The sequence below is a fragment of the Asterias amurensis genome, chromosome 6, assembly GCF_032118995.1.
Source record: "Asterias amurensis chromosome 6, ASM3211899v1".
Taxonomy (NCBI): domain Eukaryota; kingdom Metazoa; phylum Echinodermata; class Asteroidea; order Forcipulatida; family Asteriidae; genus Asterias; species Asterias amurensis.
The window spans coordinates 13,321,653-13,336,345 of record NC_092653.1 but is presented as its reverse complement, the minus strand read 5'-3'; the positions used below and the strand labels follow the sequence as shown (position 1 = coordinate 13,336,345).

The 14,693-nt window shown below is 37.3% G+C and overlaps 1 protein-coding gene across 5 annotated transcripts in view; it reads left to right on the top strand.

Moving 5' to 3' along the window:
* The window catches only part of LOC139939197 (uncharacterized), a 148,715-nt gene that overhangs the window by 36,360 nt on the left and 97,662 nt on the right, over positions 1-14,693 (top strand). For 4 of the 5 annotated variants that reach the window (XM_071934986.1, XM_071934982.1, XM_071934985.1 and 1 more), the window contains 5 exons: positions 339-434; positions 3,721-4,488; positions 6,044-6,289; positions 6,815-6,949; positions 7,696-7,821. In XM_071934986.1, the coding sequence (XP_071791087.1) occupies positions 339-434; positions 3,721-4,488; positions 6,044-6,289; positions 6,815-6,949; positions 7,696-7,821 (1,371 nt within the window). The remainder of the gene's footprint in view (positions 1-338; positions 435-3,720; positions 4,489-6,043; positions 6,290-6,814; positions 6,950-7,695; positions 7,822-14,693) is intronic. The other variant, XM_071934987.1, reaches the window with a different exon arrangement.

Sequence of the window (14,693 nt, the reverse complement as noted above, 5' to 3'; positions counted from 1 at the left end):
AAATTTGAGATGGTTCGACTATCTGGGTCACAAGAGAATAGTGAAAAACAGATAAAATTTTTTGCATTGCATCGATGCCAAATTAAAAATGAATGAAACGCTCCCTGAGCGAAAACTCCAAGCGCGAAGTTAGATTATTTATTTCACATCAAATATGACATTTACGACAGAAATGTTTCAAGGGATGTTTTCAACTATCATCATCATTAGACCGTGTTATGTAAATCTGTGATCTTCACGATTTTTGTTTCTTGCCAATTCTGTAATGCTCCTTTAAAAAGTACAAGAATTTACTGTGGGAAGGACACAAGAATAACTTTCCTGAAATTATCTTATAGACCCCCGTAGGAAACCAATAGCGGAGTTGAGTGATGTTGACTCTATCTGCTCCGAGGACATCAGGATCAGAATGGAGGAGACGCTAAACCTACAAGGTAATACAAGTTGCTTTTTGGGGAGACAGGCTTTCTTAATGGAAACAGCTGGATATAAAGATTCTCTGTATTTTACCTTGATTTTTCTAAATGATTTTTCTGCATAAATTTCCTTTGACTGGTCTCAGAAAGAGCTGCATAAATGTGATGAACTCAATCAAATTGAGTCGTTTGTTAGAAATGCTATCATTGAGAAGAAACAACCAAAAACAAGGGTGAAATTTTTAAATATATTTGGTTTTTCAAATTTAAATGCTTAAATAATATGTATCTGATTTTATATTTGCAACTTCCTTCCTCATATATAACATGAAAAAGGGCCTAAAATTTAAGCACTAAAAGAATGTGTCGATGTACTCAACAAACAACTCTGTTTCGTTTTCTATCATCCCTGGGTGGTTTCTGGTTTTATCACATGAAGGTAGTGTCTAAAGGAAGTTTTAACATGGGATTTTAACAGTATTAACATTAAAGGGTCTATTGTAGGACAAAAAACACAGTGTCCACAGATTTACATTAAACTTAAGCCCGGTTCATACTTCATGCGAATGCGAATGCGAAGCGAATGTTGAGGTCACAAATTCGCAACGAATAATTCGCAGCAATTGAGCTCTGCTCGGCTCACCTGCGAATGTCGCTGCGAAAGGAGGGTTGTGACGTCAAATTTGCTTCGCATTCGCATTCGCATGAAATATGAACCGGGCTTTACTCATCAGTTTGAACATAATGATGGTAGAAATCTTCCTTGAAAATATTACTTGATGAGGTGCTGTAGTTTTTGAGAAATTAGTTAAACGATGTCATGAAAATAATTTTTGTATCAGCATGATCATGAGACAACAATTATTTTAGCATGTAAGGACGTATTTTTGTGACATTATTTTACTCATTTCTCAAAAACTACAGCACCACAGCAACTAATACTTACAGGTACGCTTTCTACTATCATTATCTTCAAACAGTGTACGTTTGATGTAAATCTGTGGACATTGTGTTGTGTGTTACGAAAAGTACCCAAATCCTTTAAAGCAATAGCATACATGTACTATGCTCTTCCAATGAGTAAAATAATAATAGAAATCACCTAGATTTAGGTTAACAAATGACTCATTTTGCTTGACATTAGCAAGTTATCCATACACCGCAACAGTTAAAACACCATATTGATGCTATCTCACTTCCATGCTTTTTCTAAATGATTTGGTGCTTTGAAATTCTTCTTTTGGCCAAACCAAAGATTTTATTGCATAGGTCGCAATGGCTGAGGTCAAACAACGGTAATATGCACATGTTGACATTTCATGCACAACTCTCAGCCAATGATTGGTCTTCTGTGACCTAAGTGAAGCTGCTGCTGTAGCTTGCAGGGGGTCTATTGGTCTGTTAATGAATTGTATTGAGGGACTTGTGCATCACTTACACTTAAAAAATTCATTTCAAATATATTCATCACCAAACGGTTGAAGAACATGCAACAATAAAAATTGTTTTACATTAAGAAAAGTGATGAGAGACAAAATTGCAACTGCAAATGTATGTGACTCGCTCTGTCAAAATGAGTCAGATGTTGACAATTTAAAGAATTGAGTTATATGCATGGCTGGAAAGAACACACCAGCAGCATTTATTTGGTATATGTCTAAGCTTTGGGGTGTATCGCGTTGCTGAGTTCCTCCCGTTTGAAATTAGCCAGTATCATTTTTTTAAAAACAAATAACAAGTAAAGTGATGTTTTAAACTACCATTTCGCGCAAAAGGACACAAATTAGACTAAAGTATGATCACAAATTTGATGTATTCATAGCTTTATTGCCTAAAAATAAGTTCTCTAAAGGTTTACCATGCAAATATTGATCTTAAAAAAAAGGAATACAAAACAAGACAAAAAAATTGATAATTTTGTTGTTGATATTTTCCACATTAAACTAATTACATAAACAATGCATGGGCAACATCTGACTCAATTTCACAGAGTGTGTCACATATGTGACAGTGATGTACAGAGAAAATCCCGGGAAATTTGAGAGATTTTTGAAAATATCAGAATATTTATTGAAAATATTTGCTGCATCTACAAGTACATGTTTACAGGCATGGCATGTAACTTCTCAGCAGCTGTGTTTATTGTTTGCAAAGATGAGAGACAAAATTGCAACACAAACTTATGTGATAGACAGAGATAAGAGCTGGAAACTTAAGAGACATTTTGGAACAAAATTGAGTATTTTGTTGAAAATATTAGCTGCAACTACAGGCATGCAACTTCTCACTAGTTTTGTTGCTTATTTTCAATACCATTGTAAACTGCAAAACTGCATTTTGTTTGCATTGTCAAAAAAACATTTTCAACATTTGAAGCTGTAATGATTGTAATCCGCTACAAGTTTTGCAGAGTTTCAGATTTAGAAAAAGTTTACAGAAAACAATGTGTTTTTTTGTACTGCTGAGAAACCACAAAAATGTTGGCTTTTCTCTACTGGACTTTGTACATTGTACATCGTACATGCTACAGTGTTAAAGCTGTCAGTTTTGCATTCTTCATGCACTATGTTACTGTTGGACAAATTGCGTGCATTTGTGTGCACAGAAGTCGACAAACATAAATGCTGACATTAAGTCAGGTTTATTTACTTGGTACAATTGTGTTTTGTCCACTAACCCACTTGATGCAGGTACAGCAAACTGACATCCACTGTACCAACACTTGATTGGAGGGGCATTTCTCAAACCTCGGCTTGGGCTCCGGTTCAAGGCTCCTCTGATGTTTGAACCACCACGGCATGCAAATTAAACGCTGCTTCAAAAAGTAAAGGTCTGGAAGGCCGAGCTGTGGTTCCACTATGTATGGGCGTAAGCCATTGTAAGCAGTGCACAGAGCCTAAGTCGTAGATGGAGCCCAAGCCAGGGTTTGAGAAAGGCCCCTGGTTGATCTATGAGGGTGTTTGGATTGCTTCAAGGAAATCATTTTTTTAATTAAAGAGACTGATTTGACACCATTTGCCTTGCCTTGCACTGACATTAAAGCCTGTTCATACTTCCTGCGAATGAGATGCGAATTTTGTGACGCAATAACCGGTACACGCTGTTTTTCATATGGTGACGCAGTAACTTCACTTCGCACAAAGCACTTATGCGCAGGAAGTATGAACCGGGCTTAACAGAAGCATTTTGAGCTATGCACATTCTATTGCGTTTGTAATAATAATGTTTTTTTTTTAAAAGGGCTTGCTAACATCCTCGCTTCCCCCTTCCCCATTTTTTGCTTTAAATTCTCACTTGCACACAGATTCAGACACCAACACACTGCATACCCACAATCCTTCATTTACCCATGATGCACCGTCACAGTACAGTACTCCGCGTTACTCCGCACACAGTCCGCACCACGAAACACCACGGGGGGAACAGACTGAGACGACCAGTGACCAGGAGTTGCAGGTTGCCGATAAAGAAGACGGTGATCGTGAGGAGATCACATCCAGAATCAAGGAAATAGTTTCCATGGCATTATCGGAATCTGCAAGCGCAGGTTCTTCCTCAGACTCAACCCAAGTTCTGGGTCGTTATCACCACCAAAGATCGAAGGAATTAAGAAACTCAAATGTCAAAACAGCGTCATCATCGGCGGCACCAACAAGCCGAACTTTTCAGGAGCATCGGCGGGCAGGGCGAGGTTGTGACATGGACTCCATTGCAACGGAGGATTTTGAGCACATCTTCCAGACAAGTATTATCCGACCGCAATCGTCTTCCAGTAATAATTTAAGACACTCCCCAAAGAAACACGCAGCTGTCGAGAAACCATCACATCCTGTCGGGACTTTGAAGTCGTCTCCGCCTCTGAAGGACACTGATCGACTCATGGTGCCCGGGCACGGAAAGCGTGGTAAATCACGACACCGTAAGAAGCGGACGGCTACCGTGCCGACATCCAAACCGAGCGGTCTTCCAGAGTATATGTACCTGCGCAAGGAGGTCACTGAGAGTGACCTCGGGTCAGATTCAATTAAGACTGAGGAATATGAGGGTCATTTTGAGGTTGCTAAGGTGATTGGTAAGAGGAAATTAACCTTTTTGGTAATTTTGTTTGATAAATAGTTTTCTTGGGTGGTCGGGTTGGCGTAGTGGTACAACAAATTCCTCGCCTTCCACCTCTAGGACCCCGGTTTGAAGCACACCGGGGCACTTCATTGTTTGTGGATTGAGTTTTCAGTCCTTACTTGACTGCGTGGGTTTTCCCTGGAATAATTCTCAGGGGTTTTCCTCCTACATCTATAAATGAAATTCCTTCCTGTGTCTTCTCTCGATTGGGTGAGGCTTAAGCAGCGATTAAGTACGCTGTTCTGAAATTCCTTGGCTTCACACAACCAGAATTTAAGTGAAATGAAATGAGGAATATTACGCTGCACTTTGAATCATTCTAATCACTAGTCTGTTAAGCCATCATTACACAGCTTTTACAAATCAGCTTTAGCTAACATTTTTTTCATGCAAAAAATAGTTAATGGCCTGACGTTTTGACCCTAGCAGAGTCTTTCTCGAAGGCTAAAACATTTTTTTTACTGAGCTTTAGCAAAAAAAGGAATTTAATAGCAATGATTGCCTAACTAACACCAGTGTGGTGAACAGCTGTAATCAAATGTGATTTTCATTTCAAAACTTAGCTCTTTCAGTGTCCGCTTGTTATTTGCTTTTTAAACCTAAAATTCCCATTTTTTTCCCGAGGTTTTCGAACCAATAAACAATAAGTTTTTCTAACCATACAAAAATGTATCTTGATGATTTGTGTTGCCTTGGTACATGTACATGTACATTTTACATACATCCCAAAGTCAACACATAGACCTTTTCGCAAATACCGGGGCGCCCGCGTAAAGCTTGGAATTAGGTGCATTGTGGTCTTGCTGGTATCCTAATTTGATCCATATCTATCCCACAATGCACCTCATTCAACAGTCTACGCTTGCGCATTGGTATTTGCGATAAGGTCGATGGTCAATAGTGTTTCTTGAGTGATAATGCCCTCTTGTGACAACATGTAAATTATTGGTTGTGGATGTTTGATTGATGACACTTTTTGAGAACATAAATAAGATTGTACTTCATCGATAATGTGGCTTTTAGAATTCATAAAATAGATTGTACATGTATGACCTTGGCACTGATGAAAGAGTTAATATATCTCATCATATATTTATTTGAAAAAGTTATAGCGCAAAATATATCTGCTGAATGGTACTTTAAGAGTTCTTGTTAACTCATGCAATAAACTATTTGTGTGTTAGATTTGAATATAAGTCACCATGTACCGCTTACATTTGAATTCCTCGGACAAGAGAGACACTTGCTATGTCTAATGGTTCGGACAATAGTTTGTATAGCAACCTTCAGATGAGCAAACCCTGGTACCATTGTGCCTTACATATTCATTCAGAAATGTGTATGGGTGTTCACCGCTTCTTAGGTAACTAAGCAACAGCTTGATCTTAATCATGTGACATAGCAACTGTCTCGATAGTCTGAGGAATTCAAATGTAAGCGGTAACATGAGATAAGCATGTCATAGTATCAGACATTATTCAAATAAAAAACAAACCCTTTCTTTATAGATTATCACTCCACCCCTAAATATGCGAAAGAGAGTAAACTTCCAAAGAGGTTGCGTGGTCATAACGTCCAGAGTGACCCGGAGTCCATCCAGACTGAGGAGTACGAGCAGCGCTTCCGCTCCTTGATGGTCAAGCATGTGGCCGGAGTACAGGTCAAGAGTTTTGACCAGGTGTCTATCCAGAGTGACCTGGAGTCTGTGGAGACAGGAATGGTGCATCAGAAATTCCAGGAGGCATTACAGAAAGGTGTGTGCTCATTTTCGGTACAAGTCATGGACCAAGACAAAAAAAAGGAGAGAGTAGGGTGCTCCTCAAGTAAATTTGGGTACAAAGTTTATTGGAAACTGATAACAAAACATAACAATTACAATTAATAAAGCGCTTTTTCATCAAGATCATAGCGCACGAGAAAACAATTAACATGGAAAAAGGTGAGTCTTTAGAAGTTTACTAAATGCAAATAGAATTACAGAATTCCTAACGCCAGCAGGAGGAAGACTGTGCAGAAACAAAGGAAACAACAAAAGAATGCTCCACATTGATGCAATTTTTAGAGTGGCTGAACCAAGGTGTGTGTCTTATTTTTCTGGTTAGGGAAATATTTCTAGTCTAATATTTTCTAGTCTTACCACATCATCATCAAGTCGAAAAATCTTCAAGGGGATTTCTGACAACGGTTCTCCACTGGTCTTTACGCCCCATGATTGCTGCTTTTGACCAAGGGTTTTTATTGTCATCCATTTTAAGTGTACCTACACTTTCCCTTTATAGGTCCAGAAGTGAAAGTGTTTGATGAATATGGTGACCGGAGCGATACGGATCCCATGCAGATGGAGGAACTGGAGCAGAAATTCCAAGCAGTACTTAAGCAGAAGAAAAAGGACAAGAAGAGATATACACAACAAGGTAAATAACACAATCTCAAGACATGTCTGAGGAAGAACTATACATAAATAGTAAACTTGCGGGTGCAACCATGTGTAAATCACTTTTGTGGGAGTGTTGGCTCTGAAAAAAAGAGACTAGTCTTTCAGTTTAAAGGCACTGGGTCGATTTCACAAAGTGTTAGGACTAGTCCTAACTTAGGACTAGTCCTAACTTAGGACTAGTCCTAACTTAGGACTAGTCTTATTGTAGGATGTATTGAAAAGGCTAGTCCTTAAGATGAGCAACACATCCTAGAATAAGATAAGACTTAAGTCTTAACTCTTTGTAAAAATCCACCTTGGACACTTTTGGTAAATGTCAAAGACCAGTATATTTCTCACTTGGTGTATCCCAACATACATGTACAGTATTCATAAAACAACTATTTGGACTCAATTGGTCATCGAAGTTGGAAGAGAATAATGAAATCAAAAACACCCTTGTTGCACAAATGTGTGTGCTTTCAGATGCCAAGCAAAGGCTTCAGGCCTGAAATCTTTTCATAATTGAGTGACAAATTACCTCTCAAAAGAGGGGGCTATTTCTTACAATGTTTTATACTATCAACAGCTCTCTATTGCTCGTTAAAGTTTTCATGCTAACAATTATTTTGAGTAGTTACAACTAGTGACCGCCAGTGCCTTTAACTTTATTGGAAAAGCTACATAAATCATTTTGTATTTACAGTTAAAAGTGCTTTTCTCTTTTGATTGTTTTTCGTTCAGACACTGATGAGGGTGGAACTAGTGATGTGGATAGTGTTCGGGTGATACCATCAAAGTCTGAAACTGGTAGTCCGCAAAATAGACAAGGGACAACTGGACGCAAACAAGCACAGAGGCTGCTCAATGGTAAGATATAAAAAACTTATTTTTGTATTTATAGGGTTTGGTACCTTTTTGTAGATAAAGTTGTTGCCCGTAATAACAAGTTCTTGCCCATCGATCAATTTTGTTGCCGTGATATGCATACCGTGCTCACTGTGAATGAAGATGTATGTAATATAATAATTTACCTGTAGAAGTTTCAGCATCATTAGTCGTCAAGTTATTGAGAAGAAAAATGTTTTTAGGAGAGTCGCGTTAATACGTTGTTCTTCCTAAAACAGTTTCCGTCTCACTGAGAAGAAAATAACTATTTGTAAAATGCTTTACTCATTTCTCAAAAACAACAGCACCTCGATAGGTAATATTTTAAGAGGAAGCCTTCTACCATCATTATCTTTTTTTTAACCATGTAAGTTGGTGTAAATCTGTGGCTGTTGTGTTTTGTGCCGTACAAAAACTACCCAAACCCTTCAAAGGCAAGGGTCTGGTTTTTTTTTAGATCAAACTATATTCAGCAATTTAAAAGACAAATTTAAAAACAAAAATTATTAGATTTAGCAAAGTCCAGTCAAGTCTAAATCCTCTCGCTTCTTCCTTTCTATGTTTTACCCTGAGCGGGAAAATTAATTTGTTGTGTCTGGCTGATGTCTCTCCATAAATTTGGCCAATTGATTCCTTTAATCTTTCTCATCTCCCTTGGGAGTAAACAGCATGGGTTGCCCTGGGGCTCAGAATGCTTTTTTAAACACAATATCGCCCTCTACCCACGCAGGTACCCGTTTATACCTTGTAATGAATTTGTTTTTCTGTACTTGTTGCCTTCCAAAGATGGAGAAATAAAGGCATGCAAAACAGAAATCTGTTTCTCCCTCACTTGGATTAATGACCTTTTTTATACACCCAAAGGACATGTAGGATGTTTATCCTCCAGAATAGAACACTGTATTTGTCCAAAACAATTATGTGATCTGGCAGTCAGGTTGGCTGAGTAGTTTCTTTTCATACATTTTCACCTCTGTGGACCCCGATAAAGTCCTTACCTGACTGCGAGGGTTTTCCACAAAGGTGTTTTCCTCCAACGTGTTAAACTGAAACTTCTTTATTGTCTTCTCTAAAAAAGTTGTTGTGATGTTTCCAATAGGATGCTTTGTCGACTAGGGGCCTTTTTAACTCAGATTTAGATCATCTGCAGGGAGGAAGGACTGCCTTTAAAGGCAGTGGACACTATTGGTAATTGTCAAAGACTAGCCTTCACAGTTGGTGTATCTCAACATATACATGTACATGAAATAACAAACCTGTGAAAATGTGAGCTCAATCGGTCATCGAAATTGCGAGATAATTATGAAAGAAAAAATAACCCTTGTCACACAAAGTTGTGTGCGTTTAGATGGTTAATTTCGAGACCTCAAGTTCTAAATCTGAGGTCTCAAAATCAAATTCGTGGAAAATTATTTCTTTCTCGAAAACTATGGCACTTCAGAGGGAGCCGTTTCTCACAATGTTTTATACCATCAACCTCTCCCCATTACTCGTCAAATATATGTACAAGTAAATATGTTAATACAATATTAAAAATATTACTAGAGTAATTACCAACAGTGTCCACTGCCTTTAACTGAAGGCATTTTAACAATACTTATCCTCTGAACTTGCTGTAGTTTACTATTATTCATCATTGTACTCAGTCAAGTCTTATTGGAATTGCCCCCTCTTGTGATGAGTCAGCTTTATAACTCTGGTGTCGGTGTCTGTTTTCCGAGGGAAATCTGTCCGCCAGCGATCCTGTCCCCCATATGGGGAATTAACATACATGTAGGTTTGAGGAGGAGGATTTCAAAGATCTCGTTATCAGAAGGAGTTTGGACACAGTTTGCCTTAATGGTGGGACCCAATATCCATGGGGACAACATCTCCTGCCTCACATGCCTCACGGGATAAGTAAGCAGCCTTTGCAGTTGGTGTGGCTCGTTGTCTGAGGATGAGCCCTCTATTGAGCTCAGAGAGGCAATGGCGTTGCCTGTTGCTCACACATCCTCTTAATATTTATTAACAAGTGTTTTTTTGTGTAGTTTGAGATCTTTCTCAGGTCAGGGGGGTGTGTTTTTTTGTATAATGGTTAGTAAATGCTTTGTTTTGTGAAAAGTTAGGTTTTGAAGTAATGCGTTATGGAAACTTATATCGTTTTTTTCTCCCAAAATTTGAAACTGAGAAAATTTTAACCTTATACATCGATGTCTGTTAGCACTGTTAACTTAGTATACATGTATTCCTGAGTTCTGAGAAAAAGATCACAGGCATATACTAGTATACTCGGTTGGGATTCGAACCCATGCCACGACCTATGTAATTCTAGAGCAGTGCCTTACCAACTCGACCACTGAGATTGTCTGTTTTTTTTTAGCATCAGGTACCGCAACAATTTAAAATATGCTTAATTTTTTAAGGCAGTGGACACTAATGGGTAGCTGTTGATAGTATAAAACATTGTGAGAAACGGATCCCTCTGAAGTAACATAGTTTTTGAGAAAGAAGTAGTTTTCCACGAATTTGTTTTCGAGACCACAGAATTAAATTTTGAGGTATTGAAATCAAGAATCTGAAAGCACACAACTTCCTGTGACAAGGGTGTTTTTTCTTTCATTACTGTCTCGCAACATCGACGACCAGTTTGAGTTCAAATTTTCACAGGTTTGTTATTTTATGCATATGTTGAGATACACCAACTGAGAAGACTGGTCTTTGACAATTACCAATAGTGTCCACTGTCTTTTAAGTTACCAATTGAGTATTGCGACTTATAAAGTCAAATAGGTGAGCTTTGCGGTAGCTCCATGGGTAATTCTTGTTTAGAGTAACAAGTCAAGACAATCATTCAGCAAATCAATGTTTGTTATATATCTTTAGTGATCGAGTGTTACTTGAATAACCATAGAGTTGCCCACGGTATAAAATGTCAATTTAACTGTTTGCAATACTCCCTGTCCGAAAAGATTGTGATCTGTCTGTGACACAGCAATGCGTCATTGTCAGTTTGACTAGAGATCCCCGGGGCATCCCAGGAGAGATTAAACATGGCTTCTGGATCTCTCTAGAGGTAGTACAAAGCATCAGATCTGATCTTCAGCATTTATTGTCAATGGGAATTTGTCAGTCGCAATAAAGAAATGTACTCTTGAGGCCGCAATTTGTCGGTCGCAATAAAGAAATAATTATACTCTTGAGGATTAAAAAACAAAGTTGTAAAGAGAGGACTGTATTCGATGCTATTATCGTGAGGCTAAGCAGAGATGTGTTCCACGTGCACAAACAGAGTTTATACATAGTTAAGCAAGCAGAGAATGGTGATCGTAAGCGCTGAAGTCGGCAGTAAGCAGAGCGATGAAACTAGGCCCGTTACTTGACATGACCACAGCCACATAAAACCCTCAGCCATTATTATAAGACCTTTCTATTGTTGACAAAAAGTCATACACTGGTTGGCATGGACGGCCAAAGGTTAGCAAAACATTGAATCGTGTGAACACATACTTTCATATATCTATATCACATACTTTCAAAAACCAAATTTAACATTTTCTGCAAATTTTCCATTAAATAATGACACCGAAGCCACCCCCCAGAGTTATGCCACTTTATGCAATACATATCACTGAGAATCCCAATTAAAAAGAAAACAGGCATGAGCATCACTCACTACATTCTCTAAAATATTATAATTTGAAATATTAATGTTTAGTAATTTTCCGCACAAGGGAAATCACCCCATGGTGAAAGGATGTCCCGTATTGTGTAGAAAAACACGTAGCGAGGTTAGAACGTGCGTTTATAACATTATGCCATGTATGCCATAGGGAAATGGGGCAGATTTCAACAAAAGCGTTGCCCTCGTAACATTTCACGTTACAGAAGGGGGAGTGGTTTTGTAAATGTTTTACTTTCGCTGATTTAGCATTGTGTACTTTTAGGTAGAATGACTCAACTCTTTGAAGCTAGAGCCATGTTTTTCTTCAGCAAGGAGGTTATTACTTTGTGGGCCCAATTTTATAAAGCTGTTAATAATAATAATAATAATAATAATAGTAAAAATTTATATAGCGCCATATCCATCGAAAACAATGCTCCATGGCGCTAATACAGAGAAACATTAAAAATTTAGATAATCAGCAAAAACAACAAGATATAAAAATAAGTTCAAAATCAAGCGAACAATGACAAGCAATTAAAGAAATTAACAATATACAATGGAAAGTTATAAAATATACAATAGGAGTATGCACAATTTAAAACTGCAAAGAGATTGTACAAACAGACGAGCTGTGACCCAATAAAATTGTAAAAAGAGGCATTCACTAAAACTCCAGGGAAACGATAATTAATTACAGAATGGTAAATAGGTGCTACAAGGGAAGGTACACGTTTGGTAGTTACTCAAAACAAATATTAACCTAAAAACTGACTTGGTAATGCACATTTGAGAGCTGTTGATAGTATAAAACATTGTGAAAAAACGGCTCCCTCTGAAGTAGCATAGATTTTGAAATAGAGGTGATTTCTCACTAAAATAATAAAAGGCTTCTAGCTAGAAGTCTTTTATTCCTATCTGAAAGCACACAAATTCCTCCAACAAGGGTCTTTTTACTTTCATCGTTTTCTCCCAACTCCGATGACCAATTGAGCTCAAATTTTCACAGGTTTGTTATTTTATGCATACATGTTGAGATGCACCAAGTGAGAAGACTGGTCTTTGACAATTACCAATAGCGTACCTTCCCTTTAAGCAGAAAATTACTGCTTGAAGCAAAAATGTAGTCAGTCAAATGCCAGACTTAAAGCCATTGGACCCTTTCGGTAAACAGTGTTGTCCAAGGCCCACACTTTGTGTACCACAACTTCTATATTAAATAACAAACCTGTGAAAATTAAGGCTCAATCGGTCATCGGAGTCGGGAGAAAACAATGGAAAAACCCACCCTTGTTTTTCCGCGCGTTTCGCCGTGTCATGGCATGTGTTTAAAATAAACCCGTAATTCTCGTTAACGAGAATTTATATTGTTTTGCTGTTTTCTCAAAAAGTAAAGCATTTCATGGAATAATATTTCAAGAGAAGTCTTTCACCATTGTCTTCTGTAAACCCTGTAAGTTATTTGTAAATCTGTGAACTTTTATTTTTTTTTTCTGAACCGAAAGGGTCCAATGGCTTTAATGCAGACTTAATGTAAATTTGGCTGGGAAGCTGATTCTGCCAAGCAGTACATTTCTGTGCGTAGCAAGTTTTTGTGCTTACAGGCTTTCTGGAATTGGGCCCTGGCGATGAACATTATAAAATGTCATGGTCACGGTTTTTTTCCATAACTGGCCCATTTGTTTACATAATAATAATAATAATAACAATAATAATAATAATAATAATACCAAAACTTGTATAGCGCCCTAATCATGTGTAAACATGCTCTAGGGCGCTGAACATGGAAAAATAGACAAACTAAAACATAAGAAAATACTGAATTATAACAACGGGAGTAAACATTCTTAAAAACATTCAACAACAAACTTAATCAATAGAAATCCTAAAGTATTAAAAAAGCAATTAGGTCTAAAATCTCAAACACAAAACATTGTTACACATCAGAGATTCTCCTCCCATACACACATTAACAAAACTTTCCTATTTTCCATTTCTGTCTAGCTTCTTTTTAGGTTCTACGTAGATTTTCTGTGAAGCGCTTTGATCTTGTTTAAAGGGTATATATATGTACTATTTCCTAACAAAAAACACAATGTCCACAGATTTACATTAAACTTACACAATTTGAAGATGATGATAGTAGAAAGCTTCCCTTGAAATTTTACTCACTGAGGTGCTGTAGTTTTTTGAGAAATGAGTAAAAGTAATAATTTTCATCTCAGTTTTAGCATGTATAACGTATCAACCTGAGTTATGCTATGGTTTGGGTACAATATCATAACTGATTAAGGGGATTTTACATGCTAAAACAATTTTTGTCTCATATGAGATTAAAATTATTTTGTGACTAGTTTTACTAAATTCTCAAAAACTACACAACCTTAGTTAGTAATATTTGAAGGGAAGCTTTCCACTATCATTATTTTCAAACCCTGTAAGTTTAATGTAAATCTGTGAACATTTTGAAAAGTACCCGAATCCTTTAAAAGGGCTTTATATAAATACTCATTGTTATTGTTATTACTAAGCAAATTTGCAATACGCTGACAAGTTTTTTTGTCAATGAATGCAAATATTGATTATTTAAACGAATGACAAGGTTCTCCATATAGCTAGCTTATACATGTAAGGGTGATACGTGCAAAAATTGCGTGCTGGTATGCGTGAAGTACAGCCGATACGAAAACAACAAATATAAATACTAGCAATTTTGTTTTATCTGATCAAATTTACAAATGTCATCAAGATAAAACCATTCAGATTGTGTTGTCATGGTTGTAGGGCTTTTATAATCAAGTATAAACATTACGCAGACCTCATTTTAGTAGAAGTTATTTTTTTTCATCGTGGATAAAGAATATAACTTGCGTCGATGTGTAAAAACCCAAGGCTAAATACAAATTATATTCTTTGTCACATCTATTCTTTAGCATCTATTAAATTGTTGCTGTACCTGCTGTTAGCACAATGGTTTCAAACTGCCTTGAGCCACCGGGCAATCTCAGTGGTCTAGTTGTGAGACATCAGCTCTAGCCAATCGTTGGCTCTAGTAATACTAAAGTTGTGGACTCGAATCTCACCGAGGTGTTTTGCCTGTGGATTTTTTTTTCGCAGAACTTGAGAAAGTACAGTTTACAATACGTACTCATAAATGTAAGGGTAAAAAACAAGATGATAGTAATTTTTTTATCATCTCAAATTTTCAAAA